We start from the raw sequence: 22,544 nt of genomic DNA, 5'->3' as shown, positions 1-22,544 counted from the left end.
GAATGCATGAGCACAGAGGTCAGTCCATGCCCCTCGGTACGTTCATGTACCTTTATGTTTTTCCTGAGGACTGAGAAACAGAGGGAATGGAACTGAGGCAGCAAGTAGGTGGAAACTGAATGGTGGCCCTGGCTCCACCTCTGGCCAAAGACAGCACTCGCTGGAAACACATGTTCCTGCCTACCGTTCCTTTTCTTTCTTGCCTCCGCTCTGCTCACCATCATTACACACTCCCCACACCTGTACTTCTTTGTGCACATTTTACCCAAAGAACAGAAACTGTACAACCATAGAAGGAACTCTGGTGGAGCTGAGCCTGGACAGGCCCTGGTTGGTGGCAGGGTGGGGACGTGGCAGCAGGCAGAATCCAGGAAGCTCAGTTTCTCCCACACTTGCTTCTTCTCTGTCTTCTCTCTCGGGCTTGGACTCCTGTTGATATTGGACACCTTGTGTTACAACCCAACTACAGTACAGAGTGTTCTTAGTACCATGAGCCAGGCTCTACCCTGAGTCGTGTAAGGTACTCTCACATAGTCCTTGTAACCACCCCAGAAGACAGGAACTCTCTTCGTTTCCTTTTTTCGCACACAAGGAAATTGAGGCAGCAGATAGGTTAAGTAATGTGCCTGAAGTCTTGCAGAGGGACTGGAATTTGAACCCAGGCAATCTGTCTCTAGAATCACGGCCTCAGCTGTTAACACTGTTGGAAACAAACTTCCTTGGAGAAAATATTCTCTTCTGTTGATTCACTGTTGCCTTCCTTGGAGGTTGGACCGGCATCCCTTCTCCGTCCACGTATGTACTGTTAATTGTATAGATATAACGTGGACTTTGAGAGCAGCACGAGAGAGCAGCACGAGCTCTAGAAAGTGGATGGTGGCTTTTGACTTCAGGAGAGAGAAGGGAGGCAGGCAAGCATCAGTTTTTCTTAAGATTCAAACCCATAGATACACAGAGATACACCCTTCCTCTTAAGGGGGAGGGTGTCTGGTTATTTATACTTTTATTCTCCAAATATCCCACTGCTTACTGTGTTGCAGGATAGTAATTCCTTCTAGAGGGAATGAAAGTGCAGTCTATTTAAAGAAACCAAAAGGAAAATAGAGCTTCTGTTCAGTATATTAAGAACTTATATCTGTTCAAGGACCTTGTTGAGACTTTTGACACAGGAGTCAAAAATATGGAAGTCTTGTGAAGAGAGAGAACTTGTGACTGGGTGCGTGTCCTCTGGGGTTGACCTCTGAGCTACAGACCTGAGGCTGCGGTGACCAGAGCCCATGCTCGGAGGCGTCAACATTTAGTGTCTGTCTTCCTTCCTTCTGTGATGAGTGTAGTTTGTAGGTCTACCCCGTGGTCTGTGATGTATGCCTGGTAGGAACACCATGGTTGTGGTGATGTCGCCCCAAGAAGTCAGGCTATCAGCGCTGATTCCTTGGGGCCTTTTCAGTTGCTCAGACCCACTGTACCAACCCCATTGCTTCAAAATATCAATAAAAGCAGCTGTCATTAAAGAGTGCTGCTAGGTGACAGATACCTAGTGGCTTGCTTTGTATATTTTATCTTGCATAATTCTCACAGTAATTCTATAATTTTTGTCTCCATTTTACAGATGATCAAAGTGAGGCTTAGAGGGATTTAACATTTTATTCAGTATTTTACAGATAGTGACAGAACCAGCATTCTGATTCCAAAGCCTGGACTCCCACTTCAGTATTCTTGCATTTCTCTAGAACTGCGGGAACACTGGATATTGCTGAATCCCTTGTAGCTTCCTACCAGTAAGACAGAGTTTCAGCTTGTGAAATTAAATGGAGAGATAAACTTTGCAGGTTTCTTTGCAGAAACAGTAAGTGGAAAAATTGTTAGAAGTCAAAAAGTAGGGTCAGGTTTATCTTTCAATCCAAAGGAGGAGACCAAGTGGATTTATAAACTTATTATCCATCGTGATTAATTTAGGAAGAGGTGTTTGCAGAAAGTAAAGATATGCAAGGAATGGCTACATGATGCTTATGCTGTGGTATTAGGCTTTTAGTAAACTCTTCTAAGAGGAGATAATATTTTCTGTTTCTCCAGCACTGTATGACATAGTAAATGGTTTATTACCATTTTCACTATTTTTTTGAAACTGCTGAAAAAGTATATCTTAGCATGTCAATTTGTCTAGCACTGTAAATGTAAGTACCCCCAAAATTCTTTACTGGCCAGAGTGATGTGTTTATTCAATGCTACGTGAAGCTGACCTTACGTATCTCTGAATAGATGGATGCTTTGAGGATGTTTGAATGAAAGACCGAGGCTGAATAAGCTGTAAATTGCTGCCTCAGAGGAAGGAGGGCAGATGAGAGGATTTTACTTACTTTTGCTTCCTGTTTCCAAATGTGGCATAATCCGTTTATGCCTCTCAGACCTGAATCCGCCTTCATTGCCTTCTCAGGAAAGGATGGATCTGGATCCTTGCATGGTCTTTGTCAGGGGGCTTGATGTGCAGCTGTTAGCAGTGGAGGGGGAGGCCTTTCAGCAGGAGTGGTTCTTGGTCCTTGCATGTCGCACGGCCGGCTTCTGTGGCCCAGACACCATGTGCCAGCCAGCAGTTCACCCAGCATCCCCTGTACAGCTCTGTAGGGATGTCTCTGTGAGACACCCCTGCCCTGGAGGCCTTGTTTGGTTTCCAGGCAGCACGGGGACTTTCATTGTGCTTTGGAAGCTTTTCAGTCTCTGCCTTTTTCCCATACCCTTGCCATGTTTGCCCTGCCTCATTCAGTGCTTCTTGATTACACTGGCTTCTTTCCTCTGTGCTTTGGTAGCGTATCAACACCACCATGGAATCCCAAATTAAAATCATGTTCTGTGTTCATGGACTTGCAGTCTGCCACTTCCCAGCCCCTTCGTGAGAAGCCTGGGGTGTCTCTGACCACTTTTTGGTACTTGTCTCCACTGACATTAGAAATACTAGAAAATAACACCTCTCTTCCCTATAAAACTAAATGTGCAGCTCTTGAGCTAGATTGTTTCCTCCTGGTGTGTAGTTTAATCTTTTTCGGTCCATTTGTGCTTGCAGACCTTCCCTGGAACCAGGGCTCGTAGAGATCAGCAGCTCTTGCTGGCGTCTTATGTGGCCAGGATCTTGACTCCTCCTTCACCCTGCCCAGCACCTCAAACAAGTAGGAGACTCCACTTCTCATTATTTCCCTTCCTCAGCTTTCGTCTAGTTCCTAATTCACTTGACTGTATAAGAACTGCATCCAGGACACTTATAATTAAGGTTTTGTGACACTTAATCAAATGCCGTCATGGTTCCTGCCTCACGGCTGCTGATGGCATTCCTGGGTGTGTCCCGTGAAATGATGCTGGACTTTCAAGGGAGATTTGCTGTGTAGCAACCTGCTTATCCATATTTGCCTGAAAGTTTTTAGTTTCGTGAGGTCTTGCAGGATTGATCTGGGTTTTAGGCTAAGAGCTGTGAATGTATTCTCAGCTAATAACCCTTTTCCAGTCTTCTTAACTTTTGGTCCAGATGCCCCTTCCTTGTATCCAGGGCACTTGGAACTGCCAAAGGGCCTCCTTGTGGCACCCGATGACACGTGTTGGTTCTCACAGAAGGGGGATTTCATCATGTTCCCTTTGCCATGTGGTCCAGTCTTACCCTCTCCTCTCTTCCTGAAGCTGTTAAACACATACAACTGGTGACGGGGGAGCTAGGAGAACTCCCGGCCTTGTTGAGGATGGAAGGGAGAAGCCACCTGGTAAGAACCAGGAGAGTTGCATGGTGACTTGGGTTGGTTTTCTCCCCCAACTAATCATCGTATTTTGAAACATCTTTTCAAAAAGATCTCTCCATCTGGTCACCGTCTTAAGGTGTTAGTGTTCTTTTTTGGTTTGGGTGTTTGGGTTGGGAGTGGGGACTGTTAAGCACTGAAAAGCTTATCATGTGGAGGTAGTTTTGATCCTAACATTTCATTCAACATTGCAGCGAATGCTTTTTTCCCCTAATTACACCGAGCACCCCAGATGCAGATCTTCAGTTTCAGGCTGCTTGTCTCTTTCCACATCTTGGCCTTGTTTTGACTGAGTGAGCATGCTCTCTGGGGTCTTCATTGAGCACACCAGCACTGCCATTTGGGAAGGTGGGTATTCCACCTGGCATCATTATTCATCATGTTGTGTTATGGACTCTTCAGGGTGGTATTTATAGATGTTTTAAATGTTTCTTGTGCCATTGTCTTGCAGTTAAAGTAGGACACAGAGTTGGCTTTTGAAAAGAATTAGTTACTTTATCAGTTTATGTATTGTTCAGTTTTGCTATACAGTAAGCTATCCAACATCTTAGTGACTTACAGCAGCAAGCATTTATTTCTGACTCGTGGCCAACTGTGGGTAAACTCTTTACATTCTGAGGCATAGGCCAGGCGTAGCCCCTGGTTTGGGCATGTGAGTGTCTCTGTGATTGAAAATATTCTTGTTTTACTATTTTCTTTCAATTTTGTGAAAAAAAATTAGCAGACTTGTGTTTGGTGCTAGCAATTTTTTTTAAATGTGGAAAAAAATCCGCACTTCTTTAAAATGTATTATCTATCCATATTTTCTAAAATGATTATTTTATGTTAAAAATATAACTTTAATCTGATTACAAAAGTAACTTATGCTTAAGGCAAAACCCTTGCATATATCTAAAAGAATGAACAAAAAACAATACATTGTAATTTTGTCACCCTTAAATGACTAATCAATATTTTGGTGTAGGTCACTGAACTGGAAAGGAAGGGGTCAAACTATACTTACAGACGTGATAATTAATTTTGAACATTTTAAGAAATTTACAAAATGAATAGAAATAATGTGAATTTTACAAGGGTGCAAGGGAGATAATTGTATTTGTATATACTAACAACAAAAATTGAAAGCCAAATAAAAAGCAGTGCTTTTTACAATAACATCAACAACATCCAGCATTTAGGAAGACTTCTTCAATGAACGTCACAGAACATTGTTGGTAGAAATTAAAGGAGGAAAAATTGGAGAGATCCACCCTGTTCATGGATTGGAAGACTCAGTATTAAGGTAGTCTCTCTACATTGATTTATAGATTTAACATGCATCTAATCAAAATCCCAGCAGAGTTTTTGTAGAAATTGCCAGTGTTTCTAAAATTTCCATGAAAATGAGATCAAATCTGGATAGCCAAAACAAAGTTGAAAAGAATGAAGTTGGAGGACTTGCACTGCCGAATTTCAAGATTTATTATAAAACTACAATAACCTTCCTTATCAGAATCCCAGTGGCATTTTTTTTGGCAGAAATAAGAAAATTCTAAAATTCATATAGACTCTCAAAGGATCTCAAATAAGCAAACCAATCTTGAGAAAGAACAACAAAATGGAGGCCTCACACTGTGATTTTGATATAAATTACAAAAGCACAGTAATCAAAACATTGTGGTACATCATAAAGACAGGCCTGTAGACTAATGGAATAGAATAGCCCAGACGTGCACTCCTGTGTATATGGTCAAATGATCTTGGACAAGGCTGCCAAGACTACATACGGGGAAAGGATAGTCTCTTCAACAAATAGTGTTGGGAAAATTGGACTTTGTTGCAAAAGAAAGAGGTTGGACCCTTATCTTACACCATATACAAAAATTAATTCAAAATGGATTATAGATCTAAATATAAGACCTGACTGTATAGAACTCTTAGAAGAAAAGCTTTGTGATGTTGGTTTTGGGAGGCTTTATGATGTTGGATTTGGCAGTGATTTCTTGAATGTGACACCAAAAGCACAGGTAACAAAAGCAAAATTAGACAAGTGGGACTGCATCATACTTAAAACTTCTGTGCAGCAAAGAAACAATAGAGGGAAAAGGCAACCTATGAAACTGCAGAACATATTCTCTGGTATACATCTGATCATGGGTTCATGTCCAGAATATATAAATAACTCCTGCAACTCAGTAATAGTAACTAACCCAGTTTGATAACGGGCAAAGAACTTGAATAGACATTTCTCCAAGGAAGATAAAGATGCTCAACATTACTAATTATCAGGAAAATGCAAATCAAAACCACAGTGAGATACCACTCACACCCAATAGGATGGCTATTATACAAAATTTTCTTAAACAGAAAACAAATGTTGGTGAGTATGTAGAGAAATTGGAACCCTTGTGTACTGTTGGTAGGAATGTAAGGGAGGGAAAATCTTCACAACAAATAATACTTGAAAAGTTGGATGATCTTGTGGGAAAATGTGAACACAACCTCTACTTCCACTACTTAGAAAAATTAAATTGAGATGATTCCTAGACCTAAAAGTAAAAGATAAAAAGTGTAAAGCTTCCCAAAGAAAACAAAGGAGTGTGTTTTTTGAACCTTGGGTGGATACGCAAAGATTTTATAGACAGGTTTCAGAAAGCACTAGCTAGAGAAGGAAAAATAATAAAGTGAATCTCATGAAAATGAAAAATTTCTCCTCATCAAGTATACTGTTACGGGGATAAGAGTTGAGCCATAGACTTGGGATGAATATTTTCAAAACATATTTCTTAAAAAAAAAAAAGCTGTTACCTGCAATATATAAAGAACTAGTATAAATCAGTAATAAAAAGGCAGCTCAAATACTTTACAGCAGATAATATGCAGATGTCCCAGAAGTCCAGGAAAGGTGCTCAACGTAAGCCATGAGGTAAATGCAGATTAACCTACAGGTTAAGTATTTCCACTTCATAGCCATGCGAACAGCTGCTGTAGAAAAGACTGACAGTACCAAGTGCTGGCAAGGAGGTGGCAGGACTTGAATCTCATATATTGGTGATATGGATATTAAATATTATATTCCCTTTGGCAGTTTCTTTAAAATTTAAACAGAATATTACATAGTGGGAAGAGTAGCATCTTTACTTTGGAAGAACTAGGTGGGCATCCACTTAACCAAGGACCAAAGTTAACACTATGAGTAGAGGACGGACTTCTGTGGAACCCCTGCTAAGATGCGTGGTCTGAATCTAATCGTGAGGAAGCATCACAAAACCCAAGTTGAAGACAATCTACAAAATAACTGGCCTGTATTCTTTAAAATGGCTAGTTTCATGAGATGCATAAGCTGGGAAACTGGTCCAGATCTAGCAGGGCAAAGAAAATCTGATAAATGCATGCATCTGTGATCCTGGATTGCATCATAGACTGGAAAGACAAAATAACTGCAAAGGAAGTTACTGGGACAGTTGGCACCATTTGAACATGGACTTTAAATTAGGTAATAGTAGTATTATCATTGTTAAATTTCCTGATTTTGAGAATTTACATTACGTAAGAGAATATCTTTGTTTTTAGGAAATACTTTGAAATAGGTATAGAAGAACGTGGTATCTGCAATTCATTTTCAAATGATTAGGAAAAAACTCATACTTACATGAAGAAAGCAATGGGGTCAAATGTAAATGGTGAGTTTGGGTAAAAGTTATATAGGAATTCTCTGTACTTTTCTTGCAAATTTTCTGTAAATTTGAAATGACATCCAAAAAGTTTAAAAGAAATATGTAAAGCAAAGTGTTTGATGTGTGGAGAATCACTGTACTCTCACCTCATTTATGAGCCCTTTAGTTTTATTTAGTAACATGAATACAAGTCACTCAGTCATCAGTTTTTAATCTAGGAGTTTAAGAAAAAGAGTGACTGGAAACTAGGTCTTTGTCTTAAAGTACTTTGAGTCTAGTTGAGGAGAAAAGAGCAGTGCACACACCATCTGAACACAATGAAAAAATAAATAAATTCATCGTGTTTGGTATGTGATATGCTCTGAAACAAGTGTTCACAAATATTTTCTGTAAAGGGCCAGGTAGAAAATATTTTTAGCCATTATGGTCTCTGTCACAACTACTCAGCCCTGCTTTTACAGTGTGGAAGCAGCCATAGGCGATACACATGTAAATGCACGCATCTCTGTTCCAATGAAACATTATTACAAAGAGACTGCAGGCTGCATCTGGCCCAAGGGCTGGCCTGTATTTACCCCAACTCTAAAATGTTAACGGGCTGGAGTTTTCCTAGGAGCAGCTAGAGAGTAGTGTGGTTGGTGGTGAAGGGTGTGGGCCCTGAAGGTACTCAAACCTGGGTTCAAACCCTGTCAATGCCACTCACCAGTTACATGAGACTGGGAGAGCTTCATACCTTTGCTTTCTCATTTGTGAAATGCGAGTAATAAGAGTGCCTTCTCCACAGAACGTGTAGAAAATTATAGGTGTAGTCGTATCTTGACTGCTGCCTTCCAGTTGGTTTCCTGGCTCCTACTCTCGTTCCCCTGCAGTGTTCTTCACAGCAGCCAGAATGGTCCCTCCCAAACGGAATCAGACCATGTCTTCCATGCTAACCGCCCACCCCCACGCTCCCCTCTCGAAGTTAGAGTGGAAGCCGTGCTCTGTACCACTCCCGTAGAGCCCTCGGCTTGGTGGGCCCCTCCGCCGGTGCTGTGTGCATGCTGCCGGCACCGTACTCATTCACAGCGCAGGGCCTTTGAGCTGGATTTTCCCTCTGTCTTGGAGAGTCTCATCCTGCTTCAGATTTCACAGTAAGGGAGCTCTTCCCTGGCTTCACAGCTAAGTAGACACTCAATCTTTTTATCTTATTTTCATTCTTACCCCCATTTGATTGTCTGTTGTCTGTCTTTAACGCTTTAGAAAGTGAGCTGCATGAGACACAGTACCTTGTCCACCTGATTCTCCATGCCCAGCCCTGAGGACACCACCTTACAATATAGGCATTAAAAAATCGTTTGTGGGGTTAATGTAGTGGGTTAATATACACAAAATACCCAACATAGTGACTGCCCTATAACTGATGTTTGGAAGTGTTAGCTAAAATCATTACTGTATAACCTGTAAGGTGTACATACTTCCCTTAACAGAACATTGAAATGAACTGAGAAGCTTGAAAATGTGACCTGTGAAGAAGTATTTGAAGACCAAGGTCCATTCACTCTAAAAAAGAAAAATCACAGCGATTTACATCCAGTATCTGATTATTTACACAAATCTAGGGTAATAAAATGAATAGTTAAATGCTGCGAATGAATTTGAATGCCTTTTTCCTGGAGCTTTCATACTAGCAGGTTTACACTTACTTTCCTTCCTTCCCCACTCATCCATTTGTGACAGTTTCTGTAGGAAGATAAACTCTTTCACAGGACCAGAAAGAAAGCAGAAAAGCTTGGGGCCTTCGGGCTGTCCCTGAACAATGGAGTGATTGAGCTCTCGCTTTGTTTCAGACGTCCACACAGAAGCTGTCCAGGCTGCGCTCGCTAAACACAAAGAAAGGAAGATGGCAGTGCCTATGCCTTCCAAACGCAGGTCCTTGGTTGTGCAGACCTCGATGGACGCCTACACACCCCCAGGTGAGCAGCAGGCCAGTCCGCTTCATGAAGGGACGAGCATGGCTTAGAATTAAGTCAGTGCCAGCAACTGCAGTGTTTAACTTTCAAAGTCATGGTGCTATAATTCAGTTTTGAGAACCAGAAGTCCAGAGATGGTAAATATGCTCTAAATTAAACTTGGAAGGAAAATTGTCATGGTTATATATATGTCTCTATAAATATGTGTTTTAAACTTTCATTTAGACTCATAAATATGATACAGATTTTTTTTTAAGTCCTATAAAATTTTATTTAGTTCTTCACATAACAAGAAGAGTTCGTACGTCTGTCCTTCTAACTGAAGTTGGATCTCTCTTCTGCCTAGACTTGTGTATGCATATTCTCAAGTCTTTAAAATATCAGTTGGTTGTAATGTTCTGTTAAGAAATTGAATGCATTGAAAAATTTAGACAGTTACTTAAATCTGGTGTCATCAGCTTTTCCTGTGACGTGTAGCTAGTATTTCGGGGTATCACAGCTGCTTGCTCTGCCGTTGAGGTGCTAAAGCAGCCGTGGGCAACAAATCAGTGAAAGGCGTGGCTGTGTGTCAGTGAAACCTTAGCCACAATAACAGGCAGAGGGTTTGGCCCACAGGCCTGCCAACCCCTGATCTAAATGGTTTTTTAAGGTAATACCCCATTTATATTTCTGCTTTTGTTTGATCTTGAATTTTATGTAACTACCTAAGATCTCTATTTAACTCTTCCCAAATAATTATAATCTGTATCTCATGATCTTCCAAATTGAAGTAAAGCATGAAGTTAAATGTCCAGGTATCTATTTAAAAACATGAAAGATTGAGCCTGATTTACTTGGCTTTGTGAGTGTGTTTCTGGTTCCAGCATCATCCATGTCATCGTTGCTGCTCTTTATTTTCTGCAGATCTAAGTTACCTGGCACACCCCTTTGTTCACAAAAGAAACTTAAGGTGCACTAAGAATAGTTGAACATATATAGCACTTTTTGGAGTCTTCTGAAGTCTAGTCATGAGTGTTTGCAAGCAGTGAGGGTAATAGAAGCACACACTTCAATTCAGAGATGTGGCCAAGTGTATCAGTACTACTTCAAACAACTCTTAAGTCTTCAACTTTACATGCTTTAAAAGTGAAAATCCTGAGCTTTGTTAAGACAAAACTTAAATAATATAAAACTTACCTATATTGTTTTATCTTAACAGATAATAAAATGTTCTTTATCTAAAGGATGTAATATTCTATTAGGAAAGGATGTCTTTTTGCCAGTTTCCTTACTTTCCTTTTTTTTAATTTTATTTTATTTTTTTAATTTTTTTTAATTTTTTAAATTTTTTTTTCATTTATTACTTTTTTTGGGGGGGTACACCAAGTTCAGTCATCTGTTTTTATACGCACATCCCCGTATTCCCTCCCTCCCTCGACTCCCCCCCCACCATCCCTCGAGTCCCCCCCATCCTTCCCCTCCCAGTCCTCTAAGGCATCTTCCATCCTCGAGTTGAACACCCTTTGTTATACAACAACTTCCTACTGGCTATCTATATTACAGTTTCCTTCCTTTCTTTGTGCTGAGCCACAGCATGTAATTTGGACTATTTTTAAATCATTGTAATTAATATTCTTAATCCTATTTGCTTAGTTTATGGTTATAATTTGCCAGAATTTATAATGTGAAAATTTTTATTTCGTATGTGTTTGTATAGCAAACAGAATGGACTTATAAAGATAACAAACCCACTTAAAATATATTTTAACCAAATCTTTGGAACTAGATAGTAGTCAGGGAGATGGACAATTTTCTGAGCCACTTTTTATGGGAAATGTTGAGTCCAGAATACAAGGTGCAATGTGACTATTTGTGTATGTGCTTTTTCACATGTTGAATCTGTCCTCACGAGTGTTATTGCGTCACGCATGATGAAAGACAAAACTTTCAGGAGAACAAACCTTGCACAAATGTCTTTGCAAAATGTAAAAGAACATTATTGGAAATGAATGTCATTTTTGGTGCAACATTTGCATTTAATTTTGGTTAGCATTTTCATGTACAGCATGCAATACATTTTGTAAACTGTCATTCAGAAGTCCTAGTGACAATATCACATGGGATTGTTTTGTACAATCCTAAATACCAGCACCATCATTGGAAAACTTTTTATTCACAGCCTGCTCTGTGCTTATCAGCCGTCTGCATGTTTGTAACTGTACCTGCTTGCGCACAGTCTTGGCTCAGCTTCACTTTCATGCTGTTTTCCTTGGTTGCTGGTAGCATTTGTTAGGAATAATTTTGTGTCCATTTCTCTTCAGAGAATATTCCTGAAGTTTATATTCTCTGCATGAAGTGATTGGTTGCTGACTGCTATCATAGTTTCTGGAGAAGATATGATTAGGATTATTGCAACGCCAGTCTTCTATAGATGAAACTTTACTTTAGTTTTCACATGCAAAAATATAAGAAGAATTTGTTAGTGCTTTTGCTTCCAGCCATAGTGAAATAACGGTTACCAGACTTAACCCGTACAGCATAAACAGCTATAAAACTGCACAAAACAAATGAGATGACTGCTTTTAGGCTGTGGACCTCATTCAGAGAATCAAATGAAAATATTATTTTAATACTTGAGCAGAGAAAGGAAAAAATATTTCAAAAATTAATAGAAACTGGAGATAAAAAATATACAGAAATGAAATTTTAGGAGGTCAGCTTAGCATCAGATTGGAGAAATAGGATAAAGCAATCTGTAAACTTGGAGTGAGATCAAGAGAAATTAACCAAACTGAGAAACAGGGAGAAAAAAGATAAAAGAAATATTAACAGAATCTTAGGCATCTGTGCCAGAATGTTAACATACTTATAAATGGAATCCAAGAAGGAAAACAATGAGAAAAGGGAAGAAAACGTATTTAAAGAAATAAGGGTCACAAAACTTCTCAGATTGTTGTAAAGCACCACCTCACAGATTCCAAAAGTTCAGTGAACCCCACACAGGTTAAGTATAAAAAGAATCATCCCTAAGTTAATAATAGTCCAAGTGCTGAAATCCAAAGGTTAAGAGGAAATCTTGAACGTAATCAAAGGAAAACAGATACGTTGCATACAGGAGAACAATCACGTGAATTATGAATACTTATGTGAAGATACAGTAAAGGCCAGAAGACAATGGAAAGACATTTTTAAAGTACTAAAAGAAGAAAAACAAAAACTGTCAATTCATATTCAGTGAAAATATCCTTCATAAATGAGGGTGAAAAAAAGGTCTAATGAGACACATGAAAGCTGAGAGAATATGGTGCCAGCAGAGCTGCAAACATGGCTGATGGGAAACCAGATAAAAATTTACATTTATGAAAAGGAAAGAACAACACTGGAAACAGTAAATAGCTGGGTAAATATAAAATACTATGTTTTTCCCTTGTAATTTTCTTTAAAACAACAATTGCACAAAAGGCAAAGCCAGGTGAATGGAATTATACTGTTTTATGGTTATGATTTTGAAGTAAGAAGCAGAAAATGGAAAGAAGGAAATGAATAGTGTCAGGTGTGATGTGAGGTGGGAGAGGAAGTTTGTAGTGTCAGATTTGAAGAGCAAACAGTTACAGTATTGACCCCTGTATGGACCCATCGAAGATTCTTATTCTTAGCCCTAAAGCAACCACTAAAAAATGAGAAGAGGTATAGATAAGAATTTAATAAAGGACATAAAATGAAACTCTTAAAAATATTTGGTTAATAGAAGCAAAAGCAGGAAAAGTCAACAGACACTAGAACAGGAGGAATGAATGGAAAACAAACAGCAAAATGTTAGATGTAAACCCACTCATATCAATGATTACAATAAATGTAGATGGACCAAACGCCCACTTAAAAGAGATTGTCAGACTGGATAAAAAAGGAAGATACATCTGTATGTTGTCTACAAGAGACACATTTAAATATAAAACAAGGATAGTTAAAATGATGAAAGAATATACAATGCAAACATACAGCATAGGAAGGTGAACAAGTCTGTATTAATATCAGACAAAGTAGAGAGCAGGACAAAGTAGTACCAGATGTGAAGAGGAACGTTGCGTATTGGAAAATGAGTGATTCAACAGGGAGTTATAATGATGAGTATTTATATACCTGAAAACAGAGCAGTGTAATTTATAAAGCAGAGACTGGCATAATGAAGGGAAAAATAGAAAAACTAAAAATAATATTTGGAGATTTAAAAAATATTCTTCCTAAACGATCATGAAGTTGTCAAAACAACACTATCAACCAACTTGATGCAGTTGATACTTACAGAATATTACATCCAACTATTATGGAAAACACCTCCTTTTTAATACCTTTCTTGGGGTATAATTTATATTCCATAAAATTAGTGCACTGTAAGTGTATAATTTAATAACTTTTAGTAAATATATAGATTATGCAACCATTGGCACAATCCAGTTTTAAAGCATTTCCATCCTCCCAAAAAGTTTCCATGTGCCCATCTGCAGTTAATTCCCATTGTGACACCCAGCCCTAGGGAGCACTTGATCTGATTTACATACCTCTCTGAATATTCTAGACATTTTGTAAATGAACTAGTAAAACATATCCTTCTGTATCTTCTTTAGAATGCTTTTAGCATCCATTTCGTAGCATCAGTAGTTCATCCATTCTTATTGCAGAATTGCTGTCTCCTGGATGGATACACCACGTTTTGTTTATCCAGTCACTAGTTGATGGATATTTAGTTTGTTTCCACTTTTTGGCTGTTATGCATGATACTGCTGTCGACGTTTATGTGCACATGTGTGTGTGTGTATATAACTTCGTTTACCTTAGGTGGGTTTCTAGGAGTGGAATTCATGAGTCTTGTGGTAAGTCTGTGTTTAACTTTTAAGAAACTGTCAAGTTGTTTCCGTGATGGCTATACCATTTTATATTCCCAGCAGCAACACATAAAGATTCCAGTTTCTCAGCATCCTCACCAACGCTTGGTATTGTCCATATTTTTAAAATAGCCATTGTAGTAGATGTGAAATAGCATTTCACTGTGGTTTTCATTTTCATTTCCCTGATGGCTAATGATGCTGAGCCTCTTTTCATGTGCTTCTTAGCTATTTGTGTATGTTCACTGGTGAAATGTCCAGATTTTTTGCCCATTTTTAAAATGAGTTGTCTGTCTTCTCCCTGGTTGGGTTCTTCGTATAATCTCAGTACAAGTTCTTTATCACGTATGCAATTTGAAAACTGTGGTTTGTCTTTTCTTAATGTTGTCTGCGTTAGATAGAATTATCGCCCCCTCCAAAGATATCCATGTCCTAATTTATAGAACTTGTGGATATATTACCTTACATTGTAAAATAGATTTTGCAGTTATGATTAAGAATCTTGAGATAGGGCAGTTATCCTGGATTAACCAGGTGGGCCCATTGTCATCAAGGAGGTCTCTATTCAAGCAGAGAAAGATAAACACAATACTACGTGATCTCACTCACATGTGGCATCTTAAAAAAAAAATTTTTTTTTTAACTCATAGAAAAAGAGATCAGATTTGTGGTTACCAGAGGCAGGGAGTGGAGGGAGGGGGAATTGGAGGAAGGTGGTCAAAAGGCAAAAACTTTTTGTCGTAAGTACTAGGGATGTGATGTACAAAATAATTATAGTCAACGCTGCTATATGATCTATATGAAAGTTGTTGAGAGTAAAATTTAGGAGTTCTCATTACAAGGAAGAAATTTTTTTATTCTATTTTGTGTGAGATGATGGATGGTAACTAAACTTACTGTGGTAATTATTTCCTAACATATGTAAGTCAAACTATTATGCTGTACACTTTACACTTATACAATTATATTTCAGTAAAACTGGAGGGGAAAAAAGTCCTTACAGTGGGAAGAGTGTCAAAGTTTAAAAAAAAAAAAAGACAATGAACCAGGGTTTGGAGGGATACACTTCAAAGGTCAATGAAGGGGCCATGAGCCAGTGATACAGGTGACCTCTGAGAAGATAGAAAAAGCCTCCAGAAGGAATATAGCCCGGCCAACACTTTGACCTTAGACTTCTGACCTCCAGAACTGTGATAATAAACACATGTGGTGGTGTAAGCCCCTGAATTTGCGGTGACTTGTTATGGCGCCCATAGCTTAAGAGATTTTTATTTTGATGAAGTTCCGTTCATCAGTTCTTTTATGGATTGTGCTTTTGGATGTTTTAGGAATTTCATAGTTTTAGGTCTTTTACTTAGGTCTCTGATCCATTTTGAGTTAATTTTTATTTACGGTGTGAGGTAAGGAGCTATGTTTTTTGTTTTGGTTTGGTTTTTTGATACATGAATATTCAGTTGCCCAGCCCATTTGTTGAAAAGATGATCTTTTTTCTCGTTGAATTATCCTGGTACCTTTGTCAAAAATCAATTGACCGTAACCATAAATGTAAGACTGTATTTCTGACTTCAGTTCTGTTCCATTGAAATATATACCTATTCTTGTGCTAATATCACTGTGTTGATTATTGTAACTTCATAGTAAGTTTTGATATCAGGTAATGAAGTCCTCTATCTTTCTCAAAATTATCTTGGCTGTTCTCAATCCTTCGCATTTCCAAATAAATTTTAGAATAAGCTTAAACTTCTTTAAAAAATCCTCTGGGATTTGATTAGGTATTGTCTTAGTTTTTTGTTAGATATATTGCTAAGTGTTTTATCCTTTTTGATGGAATTGTTTTCTTAATTTCATTCCCTTATTGTTCAGTGCTAGTATCTGATAAAGATATTTTGTATCTTTATTTGGTGGTCCTGTGAATTTAAGAAGTCAGATGTGTAACTATGCAGTTCTTTTTACCTAACATAGTGACAGCCCATGCTAACTGATTGCATGACTTCTGACCACTAGATCAACATGTGCTTGTTCCCTGGGAGGTGGGAATAATTTGCAGTCTGTCCAGCCAGTAAAGGGTGTGTGGGGGGGCATGAGGCATATCTGCTTTGATAAGAGGTATCTTGGTTCTCTTACTCTGCACGTGCTTGTCGTGTGTCCCCCCCCCCCCAAGGATGACTGGAAGATTAGCTGGGCACATTGATGCCTCCAGCAACGCAGAGGTAGTTCTGGAGGCTGAGAATACCCGGTGCTGGCAGATTCGATGTCCTCGTAGTCGGCTGTATTCTCGCTGTGTCTTGCGTGGCAGGAGGGGAGAACTCATTTAGGAATTGGAGAATGCGTCAGGGTCTTCCCTCGAATTCCCTACTTATAAGACCACGCCATTTGTGAATAAAGACCGTTTTACAACTTCCTTTCTAGTCTGGATACCTTTAATTTTTCCCCCCCTGTATTTCACTGGCCAGAACCTGCTGGATAATGTTGAATAGAAGTGGCAGAGGGGATGTTCTTGCCTGGTTCTTACCTTAGGGGAAATGTATTCAGTCTTCTACCAGTATTTACAGTGTTAGCTGTGGGTTTCCATGAATGCCTTCCATCAGGTTGAGGACGTTCCTTCTATTCCTGCGTTGTTGAGAAGCTTTATCATGAGTGGGTGTGAGATTTTGTGAAGTACTTTTTCTGTGACATTTAAGGTTAACATACTGTTTTTTTTCTTCATTCTACTAATGTGGTGTATAACATTCATTCATTTTTGAATGTCAAATCAACCTTAATTCATGTTTATATGTATAATCCTGGTCACCACTTGGTCATTTTATATGTTGCTTGATAATATTTGCTAATATTTTTGAGGATTTTTGTGTCTATATCATGAGTGGTATTGTTCTGTAGTTTTTTAATAAAAAGATGGGGTGGGAAATGAAGGATTGATTTGTAAAGGGGCATGGGAAGACTTTTGGGGGAGGAGGTAATGTTCAGTATTGATATGTGGGTGTATGCATTTCTCAGAAGTCTTAAGTCTGAGGAGTTGAATAGATATTTTTCCAAAGAAGATATACAGATGGCCAATAGTCACGCATAAAGATACTCAGCATCACCGATCGTTAGGGAAAAGCAGATCAAACCACAGAGAGAGACAGCTTCACACCCATGAGGATGGTTACTATCAAAAAAAAAAAAAAAAAAAAAGAAACAGAAAATTACACGTGTTGGTAAGGATGTGAAGAAATTGGAACTGTCGTGCTGTTGTGCACTCTTGGTGGAAGTGTAAAATGGTAGAGCCTCTATGGGAAACAAAATGGCAGTTACTCAAAGAATTTAAAAAATAGAATTTACTATATGATCTGGTAATTCCACTTCTGAGTACATACCCAAAAGAACTTGGAGAATCTCAGAGAGATGTGTATACATATGTGTTCACAGCAGCACTATTCACAACAGCAAAAACATGAAGCAACCCAAGTGTCCACCACAGATGAATGGGTGAAAAATGTGGTGTGTACATACCATGGAATGTTATTCAGCCTTAAGAAGGAAGGGAATTCTGACGCATGCTGCAAAGCGGTTGAAGCTTGAGAACATTATGCCAAGTGAAATAAGCCAGTCACAGAAAGACAAATAATGTACGATTCCACTTACATGAGGTACTTAGAGTAGTCAGAATTACTTAAATAGAAAGTAGAATGCTGGTTGTCAGGGGGTTGAGGGGAGAGGGCAGTGGTGAGCTACTGTTTAATGGGGACAGAGTTTCAGTTTTACAAGATGAAATGAGTTATGGGGAAGGTTGTCCAACATCGTGAATGTATTTAACATCACTGAACTGTACACTTAAAAGTGGTTAAGATCGGACTTCCCTGGTGGCGCAGTGGTTAAGAATCCGCCTGCCAATGCAGGGGACACAGGTTCGAGCCCTGGTCCGGGAAGATCCACATGCCGTGGCGCAACTAAGCCCATGCACCACAACTACTGAGCCTGTACTCTAGAGCCCACTAGACACAACAGTTGAGCTCACATGCCACAACTACTGAAGTCCGTGCACCTAGAGCCCGTGCTCCGCAGCAAGAGAAGCCACTGCAATGAGAAGCCTGCGCACCACAACAAAGATTAGCCCCTGCTCACCGCAGCTAGAGAAAGGCTGCGTGCAGCAACAAAGACCCAACACAGCCAATAAGTAAATAAATTTATTTTTTTTAAATGGTAAAATTTATGTTATGTGTATTTTACCACAATTTCAAAAAAATTGAGAAAAGTCTTAGGTCTGAATACAAAAAGTATAAATTTTATTTTATGTAAATTATAATTCTGAGTTATTTTAAAAGAAAGGGCAAGGGAAGAGACTTTGTTGGGCTTCTAATATTGTTGCTTCTCTAACAGATTTCTAATAGATAAACTTCAAAAAAATTTCTGGACAGCATAGATCACATCACAATGATGATAAAATATTGGTGTAAATATAAATATCCTTTACAAATGTTGCTGTGTTAAAGAAGTCCTTGTAAATCAACTATACTCCAATAAAAATTAATTTAAAAAAAGAGCAGTACCTAATATGTAAGTGCTTGATAAATATTGATGAATGAATGAGTGAATAAGTAGCAAAATTTTAGGAAAAAAACAAAAGAAAACGTCCTATGTCTTGATTTAAGACAAATTACCATTACTCTTACTCTCAGTAAGTGTTCTAGAGCTATCCCCCATTCTTCTTCCCTCCTGGCATCTCGTATAACTCACGTACACATGGGAGCCCAAGTGTCATCCTTACAGTGAAGTCTAAATAACAAGCACACCAGTAATTCATTCTTGAAAACCTTGCTTCTAGGTGAAAAGCTATTAAATGAATACTATTTCCATTAATTTTAATGAAAAAAAGTGATATGTTTTTGCTCAATCCAAGACATAGAATTTTCATAGATAGCTAAATAAATCAAGCAAATGATGAAAATTTCTTATAAGAAACAGATGTAAAAGTACATGTATTTAGTTTGATCACAGAATGTAAGGTGATGATTTACTGTCCTCGCCAAAGGAGGAGGCAGGTTGGTGGAGGAGAGGTCCAGGCCATTCACTGTGAGAGGCAGGAGGATGAGGCCTGCCACCCTCACGTGGAACCTCAAACAGCACACGACTCAGAGAAGCACCTGGGATGAAGAGGGCTGCAGAGCCTCACACTTCGGAGCACTCGAAGTTCAGGGTCTCTTAGGAAGCGCCACCTTGGCCTTCTCACTTGGGGTCTGAATGCACAGAAAACATTTGGTTTCTCCCCCAAACTCTTGAGTGGAGGAAATTGGTAAGTATGTCTTTGAGATTGTAACGTCAAAACAACTTTCTGTAGCAAACGTGTAGGGTGGTTTGGGGGAAGACTTCACTGTACTAAAAAGTAATTTGACATCTGGAAAGCGTGTAACTTTTCAAGAGTGTTCAAAGTCGCTGATCAGTTAGGGTGTGAGGTAGGTCTGTGTTCGCAGTGTTTGGAGAGGGACTGAGCCTGGGCGCGTCTTTGCTGTGATGCACAGCTGATCACCTCCCTCCCACAGATACCTCGTCTGGCTCGGAAGACGAAGGCTCGGTGCAGGGAGACTCCCAGGGGACCCCCACCTCCAGCCAGGGCAGCATCAACATGGAGCACTGGATCAGCCAGGCCATCCACGGCTCCACCACCTCCACCACCTCCTCCTCGTCCACCCAGAGCGGGGGCAGCGGCGCTGCCCATAGGCTGGCCGACGTCATGGCTCAGACGCACATAGGTGAGTGCCCTGCCCGCGGTCATCTGCACTGTTCTCATTGTCCTTATGTCTGCGTGGCTGCTGAGTAGCCCTGCTCTTTCCATTTTGGAATTTCCCTATCTGCATCGTGGCCACAGAGTCCATCCGAGGGATGCATCAGAGCCCCACTCCCACTCCTGGGCTGCTTTGCTGCGTTGGTTTTCTGTTTCAGGAAACCCTTGGTTTGACTATTTTTTACATCCCAGATGTTTCCTACAGCTATAATTTCAGGAGTTTTCTGCTTGTAGTGAATGTATTCTTGTTCATTAGGGAAACTTGCAGCCATATCTGGTTACATGTCGTCTTCTCCTCATGCTAAAATATGCTCCTGAATGAAATTTTAATTGTGCTGATAAACAAGGCTGGGGCTTTAGAGTGAGTTGCCCTCACTGTGGGAGTCCCTTAGGAAGGGAGGCTTTCATCACCACTGCTTACACGGTTTTCTGCCGCAGCGTTCAGATTTCTGGGGTGGTTCACGTTACTTTGTGTGTAGGTTCCGTGATAAGTGGAGTCCTCTGTGTTTAAAAGCACAGAGTTAGGAGGCACTGGCAAGACATTGAAAATAGTGTAATAAAGGAGATTAAGAATTGTTAGAGGAAAGGAGCATCTTGGATGAGCAGTGCGGCTGCGTGCATTGGGGTGAGTAAGGTCCCACTTCTCTGCCTGCACTCTCGCTGGGCACTCACTGTGCCACATTCGTCCGGTGTGGAAGGCACAGCATGAGGTCCAGATCTGTCTGATCCATTTTCAGCTGTGGATTGAGATTTTTGAACATTTCAATAATAAAATATTCATAAAGTAAATTATTTTCTTTGAATATGGTACCAAGATGGTTCAGTGTGTTCTCTGTTCGAATGATGTGGACCAGGCGCAGCCACGTCCAGGAACGTGGAGGCTGTGCCTCCCTGTGCGGTGGTTGATAGCTGAGCACAGGGCAAGTGTACATCCTCCTCCCACATCTGTCCTCATATCCAAAAAATCCATTTTTGGAAAATAGGTGAGCAAAATGAATGAATTAAATACTCTGCCGGCTTCTCAGACTCACAAAGTATTTCTAGGTTATTGGCTACTTGACAGAGTCAAAGGAATTCCAAACTGACTTCTTAGGACTTGGCCCCAATGGCACTCGCTCAGCATGAAGCTGAGGTTAAAAGCAGCAGCCTTTTTGGAATCAGCAGTGAGACCGGTTGTCCACTGGCAGGACACAGGCAGCCTGTCCGGAGGGCTGGGTCTGGTCCCAGTTCTCACATTAACAGCTGCTGGCTTCTTCAGAAGTCACTATTCCCTGCTTTAGTTTTTTAGTGGGAAGAAAAGGAATGATAATGTCTTTCCTTTGTACCTCTCCAGTGTGAGTAAAAAGGAGAAAATAGGAAAATTCTTCACAGTTTTTAAAGTAACACTCATAGGCAAAGTGGTATTATTAAATTTCAGTTTAAAATGTTTTCAGTAACATACACTGGTTACTGTGTGCTGAGAACCTCTATTTGAAATCATAGATAAAAAATAAATAGAAATTTATGTGACCATTAAATATTTTTAGATGCTACCATTTCTTCCTGTGTGTTTTGGGACAGGAAACACACAGGAAGAAATCCTAGTCCCGCGGCTGTGAGTGTGCTCCGTCCAGCAGCCGTGTGAGCAGGTGAGCTGTGGCACTCCCTCCACATCTGCCCCTCACTCTCACCTTGGGAACGTGTGTTTTCAGACTCGGTTCACTTCTAAGGAAATAAGAGGAGTCGTACCAAGAAAAACACCTAATTTTGAACAAATTACTCCCTGCATTTGTTTCTCCCTTTATGAAGTTACATGTAGAATATTGGAGGAAATTTTAGCACAGAGAATTAAATTTATCCAGGCTATAAAAGGTTGCATTACTCATGTACATTAAGTCTCGTTGTAACCTAAATATAGCTTCCGAGTGTGTGACATTTCAGTAATTCCTAATTTGGCACAAAGATAAGTTCCTAGAATATCTAGGAATTTTCTGTAAATTTAAAAGAAAATTTTGAAAGAAAGCAGTGGCAATATAATAAAATAAGAAAAGGAGAATTAAAATATTATATTCCTGTGGCAAAAGCAAAAGAAGTAAAAAGTCAGAACTGGCAGTATTGGACCTTTTGTTGAGGCCATCAAAAGCCTAAAAATGAGAAAATATTGTGTGTATATCTGTGTTTTAACGAATTTAGGGCTAAATAAACCACCAACTTGTATACCCCTGGTTCCTCGAGGTGAGGTACTTGGACAGCGACTGTAGAAGCCTCCTTTGCACAGTGGATGGAGAAAAGACCAGCGGTTAAAGACCGTGAAGGCCATGAAGTGTCTGTCACAAGTAGGCGGTACTCCTGCCCTGTGGTTGTTGGAGTGAAATCCTGCGTCCTGTGGGTCCGTCCTGACAGCGTGACAGGGACGCTGCACGTGCGTCTCCCGTCAGGCTGGCTTAGTGTACGATGCAGCCCCGTCCAGGCAGCTTTTTCCTCCTGTGTCTCTGTGTGGTGTTACTCACACTTGAAGCACTGACGGTGAGGGTTCTAGACATTCCCCATCCTGAGAT

At 39.8% G+C, this 22,544-nt stretch overlaps 1 protein-coding gene across 4 annotated transcripts in view; it reads left to right on the top strand.

The window, feature by feature from the left end:
• DIP2C (disco interacting protein 2 homolog C) overlaps positions 1–22,544 on the top strand; it is a 368,761-nt gene that overhangs the window by 196,897 nt on the left and 149,320 nt on the right. For all 4 annotated transcript variants that reach the window (XM_057730681.1, XM_057730680.1, XM_057730679.1 and 1 more), the window contains 2 exons: positions 9,259–9,384; positions 19,766–19,975. In XM_057730681.1, coding sequence (XP_057586664.1) covers positions 9,259–9,384; positions 19,766–19,975 — 336 coding nt within the window. The remainder of the gene's footprint in view (positions 1–9,258; positions 9,385–19,765; positions 19,976–22,544) is intronic.

Source organism: Hippopotamus amphibius, chromosome 4, assembly GCF_030028045.1.
Source record: "Hippopotamus amphibius kiboko isolate mHipAmp2 chromosome 4, mHipAmp2.hap2, whole genome shotgun sequence".
Lineage (NCBI taxonomy): Eukaryota > Metazoa > Chordata > Mammalia > Artiodactyla > Hippopotamidae > Hippopotamus > Hippopotamus amphibius.
The sequence above is the reverse complement of the archived record's forward strand: the minus strand, read 5'-3'. Positions and strand labels throughout refer to the sequence as shown.